Source organism: Diaporthe citri (genome assembly GCF_014595645.1).
Source record: "Diaporthe citri strain NFHF-8-4 chromosome Unknown scaffold_9, whole genome shotgun sequence".
In the NCBI taxonomy this organism is placed as follows: Eukaryota; Fungi; Ascomycota; class Sordariomycetes; order Diaporthales; family Diaporthaceae; genus Diaporthe; species Diaporthe citri.
The window spans coordinates 2,479,733-2,492,964 of record NW_025064854.1 but is presented as its reverse complement, the minus strand read 5'-3'; the positions used below and the strand labels follow the sequence as shown (position 1 = coordinate 2,492,964).

Here is a 13,232-nt window from a genome sequence, read left to right as displayed (position 1 = left end):
AGGGTAGAAGTAACTTTTAAGTTATGAATAAAGGGGTAGCTATAAAACCCCTTTGGGATAGCTATAGCTATGCTTTATTAATAACCCCATAATATTAATATTTTATAGCACGTACAGCCAATTTCCTTATACTAAGTAGGCCAACACTGAAAGATGGGTGGGCATACTATGAAAGCTGGGTGGGCGTACTCTGGCTCGGGATATCCAGCGAGGAACAAACGGGACTTCACCAACTGACCTCCGTCCACCCACGTAGAGTCAGGAAAAGGGATTTGTGGTTGTTTGGAAATGTCGGAGAGATGATCACATCCATCGATGCATGGTCTCTTGTGCAGTGCAAAGAGCCCGTGAGGGTTGTACCCTCCGACATCAGATGCCTTTGTAGCTGGAACATAGCCAGCGGTCCCAGGCAAGCAATTACTGTCCCAGGTAAATGCTCCTACCGTCATTGATCGACTGGAACGCATATAGTACCGGCAGATGAGGCTAACCGCAAAATCCAAGGTGATGCAAGTAGGCCGAGAACGGCGGGCTTGCCACTTACTGGGCATACGTCCAAAGACTCTACATATTCCAATGTCTAAGTCGTCATTTCGGGATTTCAATTTGGGCAGAGTCCCACGAGGGTTGGCTTGGGATGATCCCCTCTCCTCATTATGTGCTACGAAGCCGAATCTGAAACTCGACGATGTGGATGGTTACGCTCTTGGCGTTCGCAAGTTGGAAACCGGAAAAGCTCGTTTGTACGCGTGTTGATGGCCTTGCTGTCGATCTGTCACTCATCAATAATACCCTTGTCATCCAAGGACGAAAGAACAGCACCGGTGCGGCCTTGCCAGCTCCCCCGGACCGGAATCACTGCGAGGCAGCCACGGTGCCAGTGCCTGGGGTCAAGTATGGCTCCCGTCACTACCGACTTCTGCGCTACAACATCGGACCACTTTCTTGTGTTGTGCGTGCAAGGGTTCATGGCACCGTACAAGAGTTACCAGCTGCCAAAGAACCCTCCGAACCGCCGAAGACTCGACATGTCAACGGTATCGATGTCATCACCGCCGGGCAAGGCGTCTGAACGCCCGCGGCATTCCAGGCCGGCGTACGCCGCCGAGAGACAGACCCTTTGACTAGATGGCAATTGGAGACCGCTTACCTCCGGAGAAGGGCCCCGTACATGTGGTCTTGTGGTCAGACTAAACTAGGAATCGCCGAAATCATCCCTCCCGGACAAGACGCGGGCGCGGGCGCGCGCGGGCTCACGGTTGTCGAGATGGGCGATCTCGTAAGGAAGTTCGAGGAGGAGAAACAGGACGACCTCCGCCGGCTCGCCGGACTCTTGGAGTGGATGAGACACAGCGCCCGGGCACATGGCGCGCCATGCGTTGCCGTCTTCCACCTTGGCGCTTCCGAACGGGACCGTGAGCCGGGCGATCACAGCATACAGATCCACAGCTCTGGCCCGGAGGAGGTCCCTGTGCTTTTGGACTGGCACGAGGAGCACTTTTGGTCCAAGAAGGGTGTCCACCAGGAGCATGTTGGGCCCCAAGAGAGGACCATCGATGCAGAAAGCCGGCCTCGGAAGGGTGCCATCCGGCAATTGGCGCGATGGCTGGGGCTTTGAGGCGAAAAAACCAAAAGCAGAGGACAGCCTCGTCACGGCTTACGGGATCGTCTCGCTATTATGTGGCGATGCCTCTGGAGCATTCGTACCTAGGTATGCTTGACGCCGATCAGCAAGAAACTCGTCCTGCAAAGATGTCTCTGTAACCAGTCACTTAACTACGGCATTGTACATGGGGAAGGATACCAAGAAAAGAGTAGACATAGAATGTATTTGGTGACGGAAAAACACTGTACTACGCTGGAACCAAAGCAGAAAATACCAAACGCCATATACAAGCAGATCACGGAAGGCGAACAGACAATGAAATCCCCAGACCGCTTTTCGTCCCCGCCCGTTCACTACCCCAGCCCCCGACCGTCCCCCGCCCGCCCCAGATGGCCTGCCCACGGCCCACAGCTCACTAGGCACAAGTGTTGATGTGCCTCTTGAGGTTGTCCTCCCGGATAGTCGAGTATGTGCACCCCGCCCGCGGGCAGCGGTGCTTCACCTGCCGCACGCCCTCGCTCTGCGCCGCGGCGCGGTGCTCCTCGTCCCACTTGGACTTGGCCAGCAGGTGCCGCTGGAGGCTCTTCTTCTCGGCGGTGGCGTAGTCGCAGCCCGCGGCGGCGCACCGGAAGGGCTTTGTGTGTTTGTTGGTGTGGACCTTTAATTTGGTCTTGTCGGTGAAGGTGGCCCCGCAGTGGGAGCATGTGAGGTCGGTCTTTGTGGCGGTCGTGTTTTGTGACGATGGTGTTGGTGTCGGTTGTGGGGTTTGAGCTGAGGCTGGCGGTGGTTGTGTGGTAGGGTATGGCTCGAAGGTCGAGTTGTTGTTATATAGTGTCGCCTCTGGAGCGGCAGTCGGGTATAGCTGACTGTCGATAGGGTATATGGATGAGACCTTGACTTGGGCATCGCCCGACGTTGGGAAGGGGCCGCTGTAGCCCTCAGGCGTGGACCCCACGCAGTCTGGATTCACGTTGATAGAGCGGTCCATGAGCTCTGGGAAGAGGTTTTCGGGGTCGTCCGTGGACGAGGCCACGGGGAAAGACATATCATAGTCGAGTAGTGGCACGACGGGGCTTTGATTCGTGCTGCCTGTTGTCATGCTGCTTGGGCTGGCATATCCAGACAGCGGTGAGAGGCCTGAGTTGAAGTTTGTTATGTCGTATTCCGGTCCAGCAAAGATTTGCTCTTCGATCGATTGCTCCCAACGAATCTGCTGTAGTATTTGCTGCATCTCAGACGGATCGATGTCGTCGAGCGTCATGTCGTATGACGCAAAGTTCGTGTAGGCCTCCATTCTGTCGTCGCCCTCTTGGGCTCGGTAGTTGTGGAAGTGGGTTTGTTTGTGGCCTGTGTCTAAGCTCTGATTTCAAGGATGTTGTTCGCACCAAAGTCACACGTCTTTGTTGCAGTCGTGCGAAGGGACGAGGCAAGGTATGGTGCAGTTCAGCGCTCTAACGTTCAGAAATATCCAAACGTTGATCAAACAAATGTCTTATCCTGGGTCATCCAGGAGGCAGTGAACTACTTCAGTACACTGCTTGACTCTCGCATTTCCCCGCACGAGCTGGTGTAGAAGGACATGGAGGCAAGAGATCGCGGCCGACACGAAGTTTAGTAGCAGCTCGGTCCCTATTTCGAACCAACGAACGGGCGATTGCTTCTCGCATTGCAAGGTCATCTATCCTTCGAGTCAGCCATGTAAGTATTCGAGGTTTGTGATGCTGAGCAGCTTACCATCTTGTATTGATTCATCCACATGAATACCTCCCGTGCGACTTCTCCAATATCGACACTGAAGCTTGTCTTGGAACCGGCGGCCCAAGACATGGGCAAAGGAGGTTCGACGTCGCTGCTGGCTGTTCGACCCGTTGACCGAGGTTGCTTTAACCGTCCGGTGCAGGAATGCCCCATTGGAAGATCGCAATGACAAGTGTTCTTCGGCATGTCACCAAAGACCGAAGCCAGTTGGTCTTCCGCGACCCTCGTTGTGTCGACGACGAGCGAATTGTGGGCGTTCCCATGGCCGTTGGAAGACTTGTTAAAGAGCACCTCGCGGGACCGCGGAGGATTTAGCCGAGGGATCGTCCCGCGCGTCGAAGTCCAGATGACCTTGACAGGTCCGTCATTGAGGGGTCTCATGTTCCTGATAGCACTAGGCTCAGTGGCAGCTGTAGATGGCAACACTGCAGGGACAGAAAGATCGGTGGCGAATGACGCCCGTCGGCGAATCCTTGGTGGATTCCAGCCCGAGCTCGGGCTTGGGGTTGGACTGATGGCATCTTGGCGCAGCTTGTCGCCCCCGATGAACTTCAAATGGTGCATCCCATCGAAAGCGGTTTCCTCCTCCGCGGCATCCTTAATCTCAGACTGAGCTGTTGCGCGATGTCCTCGGCAAGGTCGGCACGAAGTGAGGATAATACCTGCGTCCTCCAGCACTTGTACTTCCCTCTCCTGTTCAGGAGCGGCGTCGTCGAGTTCAAAACCTAGCTCACGACCAGGCTCCGGGCATCCGTTGGCCTCGATAGGCTCGTCACCGAGCTCATTACTCGGCCTGAAGGTCGATGATAATCGAGCTTTAGACTTGATCATCTGGGCCTGGGGCTTTCCCGGCGCATGCCGTTGAGCTTCCTGATACAGTCCCATCGGGGGCCCGGGGTCGATTTCGACCGGAACGTTGGGCTGCGTCAGCTCGGGGGTGAGTTGCTGAGCCACCATCTCTGCAAACAGAGTTGGTCAGGTCGGCATCGAAGTGGGATCCACTGAAGGCATTGATTGAAAGATTCTGTGTCAACTGGAAGCAGGAGGGAGGGTAGGAGTTGGGGGCAAGGTCGGAAAGAGGTGTATAGGATGGCGAAGAGAGGGAGGGGACGGGATGATTCACACCGGGGAACTGGGCGGATTTTAAGCGGCTCACTCCCGTCGACAACTAAGCCTCGGTGGGTCCGACACAGCCAATCAGCTTACACCGTTTAATCTACCTGCACTGAGGCCAAACGCGCCATAGCGAGATGTCTGACAAAACCCGGCCAACAGCAAAACGGGGCTGTGCAGTTTGTCGTGGCTGCAGGCAACGTCTACCCGTTTTCGACATGTGCGACACATTCCCAACATTGGAGGACGGAGCTGCAGTACTTCGATTTTTCTGGACTGTTAAATTGTTCCAGTGAAGATGCAATGTCCAAACCCTGCAGACATGTTGGTCTATATCTCTGTCTCCCTTCATATGCACGAAATTCAAGGACATACGAGGACTGTTTGAATTGGCGCTAGCCTACTAGTAAGGACATTTTGTCACACTAAGCCCAGTGTCGGACCGCTGCGCAACAGCTGGACAGGCAGAGCCACATTTGGCCTCAATCCAGGCCCAAACAGGAAATGATCGCTCACGATTTCACTTCGCTGCATAAATGACGTTCTACCCTCGAAAGCCAACCAGTCCCAGATATCCAATTCCAACGCCATGCAATGCTTATAATTCCCCAGTAGAAAAAGTCAATCTCAGATCCCACCCCAGTCTGTCCCCAGATCGCCCCTGACTACCGCCAGCTCCCCCTTGCTGGGGCACAGGAACGTCCCGTCGGGCTGCACGCGGCACAGGGCCATCCCTGCACTGTTGAGCCAGTCCCTTGGAACGAAGAAGTGCCTCTTCACGGCTGGGGCAGCAGCGGTATCAGGACCAGTAGATCCTGGCGATGCAACCCTCGTCGTGCACACCCACAGCGCCTCGTCCAGGAACACGAGCCTGCCGTCCTCAAGGAACCCCACCGGCTGCTCGATCCGCTTCCCAACCACCTCTGGCACCTCGAGCGGGAGTATCGTCGCGGAAGCCGCGTCCTCACCATGCAAGGGCGAGGTGTCGAGCAGGACGAAGCCGAAGACTTTGTTGTTGTTCTCCTCGAACGAGACCATCGCCATGTGGATTTTGTCGTGGGACGAGGGGACGATTTCCTCGACGGTGAGCCTTGGTGCTTCGGGAAGCAGTGAGATCAACCCCTCGCCGTGTGAAAGGTCGATGGGAACAGTGTACTTGGCCCGGGTGATATTGTCCCAAGAATAGACCTCGATGCTGCTCGCAGTGAAAGCAAGCAGCAGACCGGGGTCAGCAGGGTGGTGGTCCCATCTCGCGACCTGGTTCGCCTCCGGCTCCGCATCATCCAATTCCCTTTGCGTCACCGTCCTGACATCGTCCTTCGTAAAGCAGACCACCTCGAGCTTCTTCGACCCGCAGATCAGCAGCCGCTCCGCCTCGCCGTGGAAGAGGACCTGCCTGACGATCCCGCGGCCGACGTCCCCCTTCTCGACCAGCATCTCCTTGGCGATGAGCTTCCCAGACTTGAGCGAGATCTTGGCACTCTTGACCGTAACCCTCCCATTGAGCAGACTATACGCAACGAAATTCCCCCTCGGCGCCAGCGCAGCACGGCCCACGCCGATCCCGTACGCAGACTGCGCGAGGACATGCGACCGCTGCCGGCCCGAGTCGAGCAGCTCGACCGTCCCGTCGTCCTTGGCGTACAGGACGAGCCGCTGGTTCTCCCGCGCGGGCGCGACGGCCGTGATGGCGGGCCGCGAGTCGGCGTGCGCCTCGGACGCGGCGAGGGACGTGACCGTGCTGCGCGAGTCGTCCCTGTCCGTCGCGGCCGCCATGCTCCAGCTGTCGGAGCGCTCCTTGAGCTCCGAGCTGGTGATGCTCTCGTCGTCCTTGCCCCCATCGGCGCCGACCCCTCCCGCACCGGTCCCGCCCTCCACCAGCCGGACGAGGCAGTTGGGCTCCCACACGTTGCAGTACGACCCGCGCAGGTCGTAGAACCGCCTGCTGTCCGGGCTGAACGCCACGGCCTTGATGATGTCGTCGCTGGTGAGCTTGTACATGGGCGCCATGTGCGCGAAGTCGTAGATCTTGATGGTGCCCCGGACGTCGCTCGTCGCGAAGACGGCGCCGCTCTGCGCGACCGTGATCTCGGACGGGGTGGCGTCCAGCTCCTGCCGCACCTCCTCGTGCGTGTCGTCCATGGGGCCCCACTTGAATATCTGCCCGTCGCGGTAGATGCCCAGGACCTGCCCGTTGAAGGGGTGCCACACCACGCGCGACACGCCCGTCCAGGCGGTGTTGTTGGTGTGGCCCTGGGCTTGGCGGCGGACGGAGCAGCGGGCTATCATCTGCGGTGGGTCGAGGCTCCAGATGGAGAGGGGGAAGCCCTTGTATGCTACTGCGAGCTGGGTGCAGTCTGGGTTGAAGGCCATGGACGAGGGCGAGTTGATGAACGCCCCATCTGGGAGGGCGGTCTCTTCGAGCAGTGACTCGTCAAAGGCGATCCAGGACAGCTGCTGGTCCTCGCTTTCGAGATCTAGTCTGTACACCCGACGCAAGTTGGTGGAAATTATGATGAACTTCTCCTGAGGTCCAAAGGCTAGGGTGTCTGCTCGGTCTTGATGGGGATTGTTGACTTTGTTCAGAAGAACTCCGTCATCCACCCTCCAGATGAAGGTGTGATCGAGGCCGTGCACAGCCAGAAGAGATCCCGACGGGCTGAAGGTGATGGAGCAAATTGGCTCACCGGGGCTGAACGTATACACTTCTTGGAAGATAACATTGCTCCAGAGACGAATCGTCCCATTGGGGGAGTCATTGGCTACAGCCAAATGCTGCGCAGAAACAGCCACATGAAGCGACGGGTCAGACCCGTTGGTCACTCTCGCGAGGCAGTCATCCCATTCAGCACCCGAGAGCCCAGTGACTGAGATCCTCGAGGTTGACTTGTCGGCATACTTCCTGTAAAGCACCGAGTTTTGGGGGCTCAGTGATGGGATGTATTTATAGATTGCCTCTGGGTCGTCGACGAGGTGATTGCCAAATTTGCCCGTCATCTTGACAAGATCGACTGCCCAGCCTTCCAGGAGGGCCAATTCAGGGATGCGGTGCATAGTTGGAGGCTTGATTGAATCTGACTTCTTGCGCCGGCGCACAAAGGATTGCAATGAGGCCGACACTGCAACCAACATCGGCAGCTGATCGTTGGTGGCAAGATACTGAATCCACGTCAGAGGTGCGCTGTCGTGGAAGAACTTGACGAGCATCTGGAGGACCCTTTCCGAGTCTACAGATGCGCGTTCCATGTGGATATGCCATGATGCAGCGGCATAAGCGAGGAATTGTGGTGCTTTAGCCTGGCGCATCTGGCCCTTGAGAGCCGGATCACACAGCAAGGTGAGGCACTGAGATAGGAGCTCCTCGTTGACTTCGCTAGCTGCCAGTGAGAAGGGTAGGGCAGTGGTGCCTTTAAGGTACTCGCGTGCCGTTTGGTGGACCAAGACGATACGGTCTTGGCCATCAAGGGTGGCAAATTCTCCACAAAGCTGACCAACGGTGTGCCTGAGGTCAATCAGGGAGGACAGCTCAGCAGAGTAAATACCCTTGAGCTCCTCTGTGCTGACGGGTGTGACCGAGTACATTGCCCACGAGAGAAAAATCTTGGACAGGTTGCGGTCTTCCTCCAGGTCGAGACTGGCGATTGCCTCCACCATCCTCTCGTAGAGCTGGTCCATGCCGTCCGGAGTACTGTGTAGCACTCTCTTGACGTCTTCCTGTCGGTGGCACTGGAGGATCCGCTTGAGTACGAGGCTAGCCCACAGGAAGTTGCCCTCGGACCTGGAGACAACCTCCTTGATGATGTCCTGTTTGAACTCCTCTTCGCCTGGGAACTCATCCATCTCATCAGTAACGGCTAGCCGGATGTCTTCGAGGTTGTCGGTCAAGGCCATCTCGTTGAAGATAACGTTCAGCGCTTTCTTGTGCAGCCGCAACATGGAGTTTCGAATACTCGATAGCGGGCGGCTCATGATGAGGATCTGGATGCTCAGTTGGATGTTGCCGAGGCCGGCCAAGAGCTCCAGGAGAGTTCTGGCCGAGTCCGCTTCATCCAGGGCGTCGATGACCAGATAAATGCGAGACTGGCATCTTGACAGCTTTGAACCCAGAACGTTACGCCAGATTGAATGAGCATCCCCATTCACCACCTGAGTTCCGGTGCGTTGCATATCCAGAAGCGCCTTCCTGTACGTCGGATCGTGAACGGCAATCTGGTATGCCACCGACCGCAGCATGTTTTTGAGGGATCGCTTGCGTGCATCCCGGTACTCGAAGAACCAGTAGACGCACTTGGCATTTCTTTCTAGCAGTGTGTCGATCACAAATGACGTCTGGTACGTCTTGCCACTGCCAGGCGGTGCATGCGTCCACAGCAGCTGGGGGCATCGCAGCTCAGAGTTGAGCCACTTGCCAAACTGAGGCGCCCGCATCAAGCCCTCGCACGTCCCAGGCTTGCGGTTTGAGCCGGTGTCTGCGAGATCATCGTGGGGGCGACTGCCAGCGCCCAGCCACTTTCTGAGAACAGAGAGATCCCGCTCATCCTCGCAGTTGTGCTCGGTCGAGCACCGCACCTTGTTTACGATGCTGCGAAGCGCGCCCTTGACTGACTGGTAGTTGGGGTCCTCGGGGCTGCTGAACTTGCACACGTCGTGGTGGTTTGCCACAAGTGGCTGGGGCGTCTCGTGCTGGTAGCCGAGCACTGACGAGTGCTTTTCCAGGATGAGCGTCTTTAGCGGTCCAACGGTAGTCGTCAGGGTCTCATAGAAGGAGAATATCTGCAGCTTGGCAGCATGGTGGCGGAACTGCTCATTGAGCTCGTCGATGGTGGGGCTCTTCTTGGTCAGCTCGTTGACGTAGTCCTTGGGAGAGTGGCCAAAGACAGAGCTTGAGAGGATCTTGTTGAGGATGTCTGCAAGATCTGTGCCTCGGTGAGGAGTAGAAAGGAAGAGCACCGCTTTGATCTTGGAGATGATGTCTTTGTATTCATTATTCATTGAGCCATGAATAACTGTAGACAGGTCAGCTGGATGACAACAGAAATTGGTGCCTGGAATACTCACAAGCCTTCTTGAAAACAAGCCCTCCCATGGAGTGGGCAACAAATACGATTGGTACTTGTCCCAGCCTCTCCTCTGTCTCTTCGTCATACTTCATCCGGAAGAGAAGATCGTTCGCAAAGTCATTGAGCGTCAGAGACGTCTGCTCCTTTTTCGACGAGAAATGGGCATGGTAGCCGAATGTCAGAATTCTTGCAGTTGACATATCGGTCTCGTCAGGAAGCCAATGCTTCGGCCAGAGATAGCTCGGATCTCTGTTCCGGCACCACGTCCGGACGCTCGTACCGCCGAGGCCATGGATGAACACAATGTCGACTGTCCGTTGCCCTGGCTCTGGCGTATACAAGACAGTAAAGCCGAGAGGGTCAGATCTCCGGTCTTGCGAGCGCTGCCTGGCAACTGCCGATGACGACGACGGCATCAAATTGCCATAGACGTCCGAAATGTTGCTTTGCACGGATGCCTTCCTCCTCAAGCTTGGGAAACGATCATTCATGTTCAGGGGGTCTCCAAAGTCACTGCAAGCCGCACTTCGGCTTGGCTGGTCATCGCAGTCCACCACGATCTTGGGCTGCGGGCTCCGACCCCTTCCATCTTCGACTTCAACCGCCTTGGGTTCAGTCTTCCTTGACTTGAGCCTTTTCCACTGCAAAGCAGTTAGACAACATCACAGCCAAGCCGTCATCCAGAATGCACTTACCATCTTGTCAGATATCCCTAGAAATGAAAAATAATTGGGGGCATACTAAGCGTGCGACTCTGATGTCAATGCAGAGAGTCGATGAGTCGTGGAGATGGAGGGGACAGAGAAACAGCGCTCATAGTGCCCAGAGTGCTGATGATGAAGCGAGTTTTACGGGCCCAGACGGCCATGGTCAGCACCTAGGCCGCCGGCCAGCCGGAGCTCGGAATCGTGGGTGCAAAGCATCGTTTGGTGTTTCGGGCTGCTGTTTGGGCTCGTTCAGTACGTCGCCGGGGCGAGGATTTGGGCCGTTTTGGCCGGAGGATGGGGCCAAGGGAGCCCCTGGAGTGCTGTGCCGCTCCGCCACCAGCCTCTTCCGTTCGGGGCCTCATTTTGCTGTACTCGGTGTGCCGCACACGATGGGACTCTGTTGCTTCTGTTGGTCAGCTTGTCGAAGCATTAGGCAGTTCCAAGGACACTGTCAACAAGTCTGGCGTCATTCCAGCGATGCAGGTTCGAGAACCGTTGGTGTTATCGGGGTACCACGACATTGGAAGATCAAGTTACATCCGCGGCGGATCCGGTGCCGAAGGATGCACGCAGTCACGAGGCACAGCCTGCTAGGGCAGTCTGACGCACCTAAATTCAGCCCCGAGTATCCATTCCTCGTTCCAAGCCCGACCCATCGGCCGGTTGATCAGTGGTCCAAACCCGCCAGATCAATGTGCTGAGAAGCGCACCCACCCGGAAATGCGGCCAAGAGGTTTCATTCACATCTTGCAACCTGCGCCAGATCGCCGCCGTCCGGCCAATTGGCCGCCATGAATCACTGTCCTGCGCAGGCAGGGTGGGCGCCCGCGGGTGGATAAAGATCTCACACCGAAGCCATGGAGGAGACTGAGAATAGCAAACGATCCATTTCCTTCCCCTCTCTGAAGCATTGACACTAGTGAGAAGTAGCGCACGATGCCGCATTTTGAATCTGCCCCCAAGTACTCGGAGACCGATCCGGCGCAGGCGGCGAGGCATCCGACTAACCCAGTGCCGCCGTATGAGGAGTTCCAAGTAAAAGCCCTTCAGAGGAGAGACACTGAGCGCATATTCTTTGACCAAGCCGTGATAAATGGTGAGATAAGCCCCTTTCGTCGTATCTGACCGCCGAGCTGACCCCAAGCGGTACTAGCACTTGGAGATGACGAGACCATCGTGAACGCGGAGCGTTACGGCAACTCTTCGTGGTCGGCGACTGGCAAGCTCACCACCAAGAGGTCAGATGGAACACTCCACGACTACTTCCTGAAGATTATCAAGGGCGATCTTGCAGGGCCCCGTGTTCTGGGCGAATTTGCCTGTATGAAGGAGCTGGAGAATGCAGTGCCATCACTTGTGCCGTCAGCCAAGGCAGCAGGCAAATGCGTTGACTCCGAGGGTGCTTTCTTCCTATGCGACTACCTCGAGATCGACCACCGCCCTGCCAACCCCGAGCAGCTGGGCAAGAAGATCGCAGAGCTCCACCGGGCCAGCGTCTCCCCCACGGGCAAGTTCGGCTTCCACCTGACGCCCTACGACGGCAAGCTCCCCCTGGCCGCAGACTGGGACAGCAGCTGGACCTCCTTCTTCACCAAGCTGCTGTCGGGCGTGCACCAGCTCGACCGCAAGGTCAACGGCGCCTGGCCGGAGCTGGACGACGCGATGGAGCTCACCCTCAAGACGGTGATCCCGCGCCTCCTGGACCGCCTCACCGAGGGCGGGCGCGAGGTGAAGCCGTGCCTGATCCACGGGGACCTGCACGAGCAGAACATCGGCACCGAGCCGCGCACGGGCAGCATCTACATCTTCGACTCGTGCGCCTACTACGCGCACCACGAGATGGCCATGGGCATGTGGCGCGTCGACCACCACCACATGAAGGCGCGCGAGTACCGCCGCGAGTACTTCAAGAACTACCCGCCCGACGAGCCGCAGGAGGAGGCAGACGACCGGAACAGGCTGTACGCCGTCAAGGAGGAGATCATGTACTCGGCCCACGTCCCCGGCACCAAGGCCCGCGCTCAGGCGCTGGATGACCTCAAGTTCTTGATTGAGAAGTATGTTGAGTATGAAGACTCTGATGAAGAGGATGAAGACGACGAGGACAGTGATGCCGCGAGCTCGGGGGACGAGAAGCAACTTCTTGTTCCGTACTCGCTATAGAAGGGGATCTAGACATTGATATCCCTAGATAAACGTTGGTATCTTGATACAGCTAAAACATAACTACATCCAGACTTGCCCCACATGAATTCCCTCCCAAGGGTGGATTCTCTAGACTTACAGCGTCAAATGTGCAAAGACACTGCACACGAGAAGTACAAATCTTCGTATTCATGTGTGATGAACCTTGAGCACACCCACGTACAAGACAAACTATGTATTTGCATGACTAATGTCAGCGTAAAACGGCTACACAGAGTAACAATTGCACGGAATTACCACAAGACTGGACAGTTCAGTCTCTAACTCATCCCTTGTTTTTCGGGTCAGTATTCCTCCCGCCGTCCTTTTCGTCCTGACCTTGTCGTCCCGACCTTGCTGTCACAATCCCATCGCGTCCGTATTCGTCCTAAAGTGCACATCTGAAGATAACTCTATCTTCCACCGCTCAGGATCACCTCTCCACTGTACTGTTCTGCAGCATTGGTTCCTAAAGAAAGCTTTCCGATCCAGTATATTTTCGAATCACTCCAATTTAGTAAATCCTGGGAGCTGGCCCTACCTTGGTCGGAGTACGCAAGAATCGAAATGTGCCTTGAGATGGAATGTGCTCTCTGAAGAATGGAGTTATTACATACGCATCGAGTAATATATACTAGCACTTGGGAACTGGCGAGAGCCAGAAGTTATTGTAGACAACTTCTCCCGGCCTTGATATAGCAGTCACTCGACCGATATCTGATACCCAGGTAGCCGGGAGAAGCTGGCCCAAATGGTGCCGATACCAGTAAAATTAAACGAAGAGTGGTAGAACGAAGTAACTTG

General features: G+C 56.3%; 5 protein-coding genes across 5 annotated transcripts; 2 read left to right on the top strand and 3 right to left on the bottom strand.

The window, feature by feature from the left end:
* Positions 1–896: 896 nt before the first annotated feature.
* Positions 897–1,618, top strand: INS49_015777 (uncharacterized protein; the record flags this gene model as incomplete). Its single annotated transcript, XM_043176455.1, has 2 exons — positions 897–1,096; positions 1,162–1,618. 2 exons carry the CDS (start codon positions 897–899, stop codon positions 1,616–1,618), a joined length of 657 nt encoding a protein of 218 aa, XP_043019910.1.
* A 403-nt stretch (positions 1,619–2,021) lies between these two features.
* Positions 2,022–2,900, bottom strand: INS49_015776 (uncharacterized protein; the record flags this gene model as incomplete). Its single annotated transcript, XM_043176454.1, has 1 exon — positions 2,022–2,900. One exon carries the CDS (start codon positions 2,898–2,900, stop codon positions 2,022–2,024), a length of 879 nt encoding a protein of 292 aa, XP_043019909.1.
* A 198-nt stretch (positions 2,901–3,098) lies between these two features.
* INS49_015775 (uncharacterized protein) lies at positions 3,099–4,321 on the bottom strand (the record flags this gene model as incomplete). Its single annotated transcript, XM_043176453.1, has 2 exons — positions 3,099–3,284; positions 3,341–4,321. The coding sequence occupies 2 exons, from the start codon at positions 4,319–4,321 to the stop codon at positions 3,099–3,101; spliced, it is 1,167 nt and encodes a 388-aa protein (XP_043019908.1).
* A 783-nt stretch (positions 4,322–5,104) lies between these two features.
* On the bottom strand, positions 5,105–10,235 carry INS49_015774 (uncharacterized protein; the record flags this gene model as incomplete). The annotated part of the gene is made up of 3 exons (XM_043176452.1): positions 5,105–9,483; positions 9,536–10,178; positions 10,233–10,235. 3 exons carry the CDS (start codon positions 10,233–10,235, stop codon positions 5,105–5,107), a joined length of 5,025 nt encoding a protein of 1,674 aa, XP_043019907.1.
* A 945-nt stretch (positions 10,236–11,180) lies between these two features.
* Positions 11,181–12,407, top strand: INS49_015773 (uncharacterized protein; the record flags this gene model as incomplete). The annotated part of the gene is made up of 2 exons (XM_043176451.1): positions 11,181–11,340; positions 11,398–12,407. The coding sequence occupies 2 exons, from the start codon at positions 11,181–11,183 to the stop codon at positions 12,405–12,407; spliced, it is 1,170 nt and encodes a 389-aa protein (XP_043019906.1).
* Between the last annotated feature and the right edge of the window lie 825 nt (positions 12,408–13,232).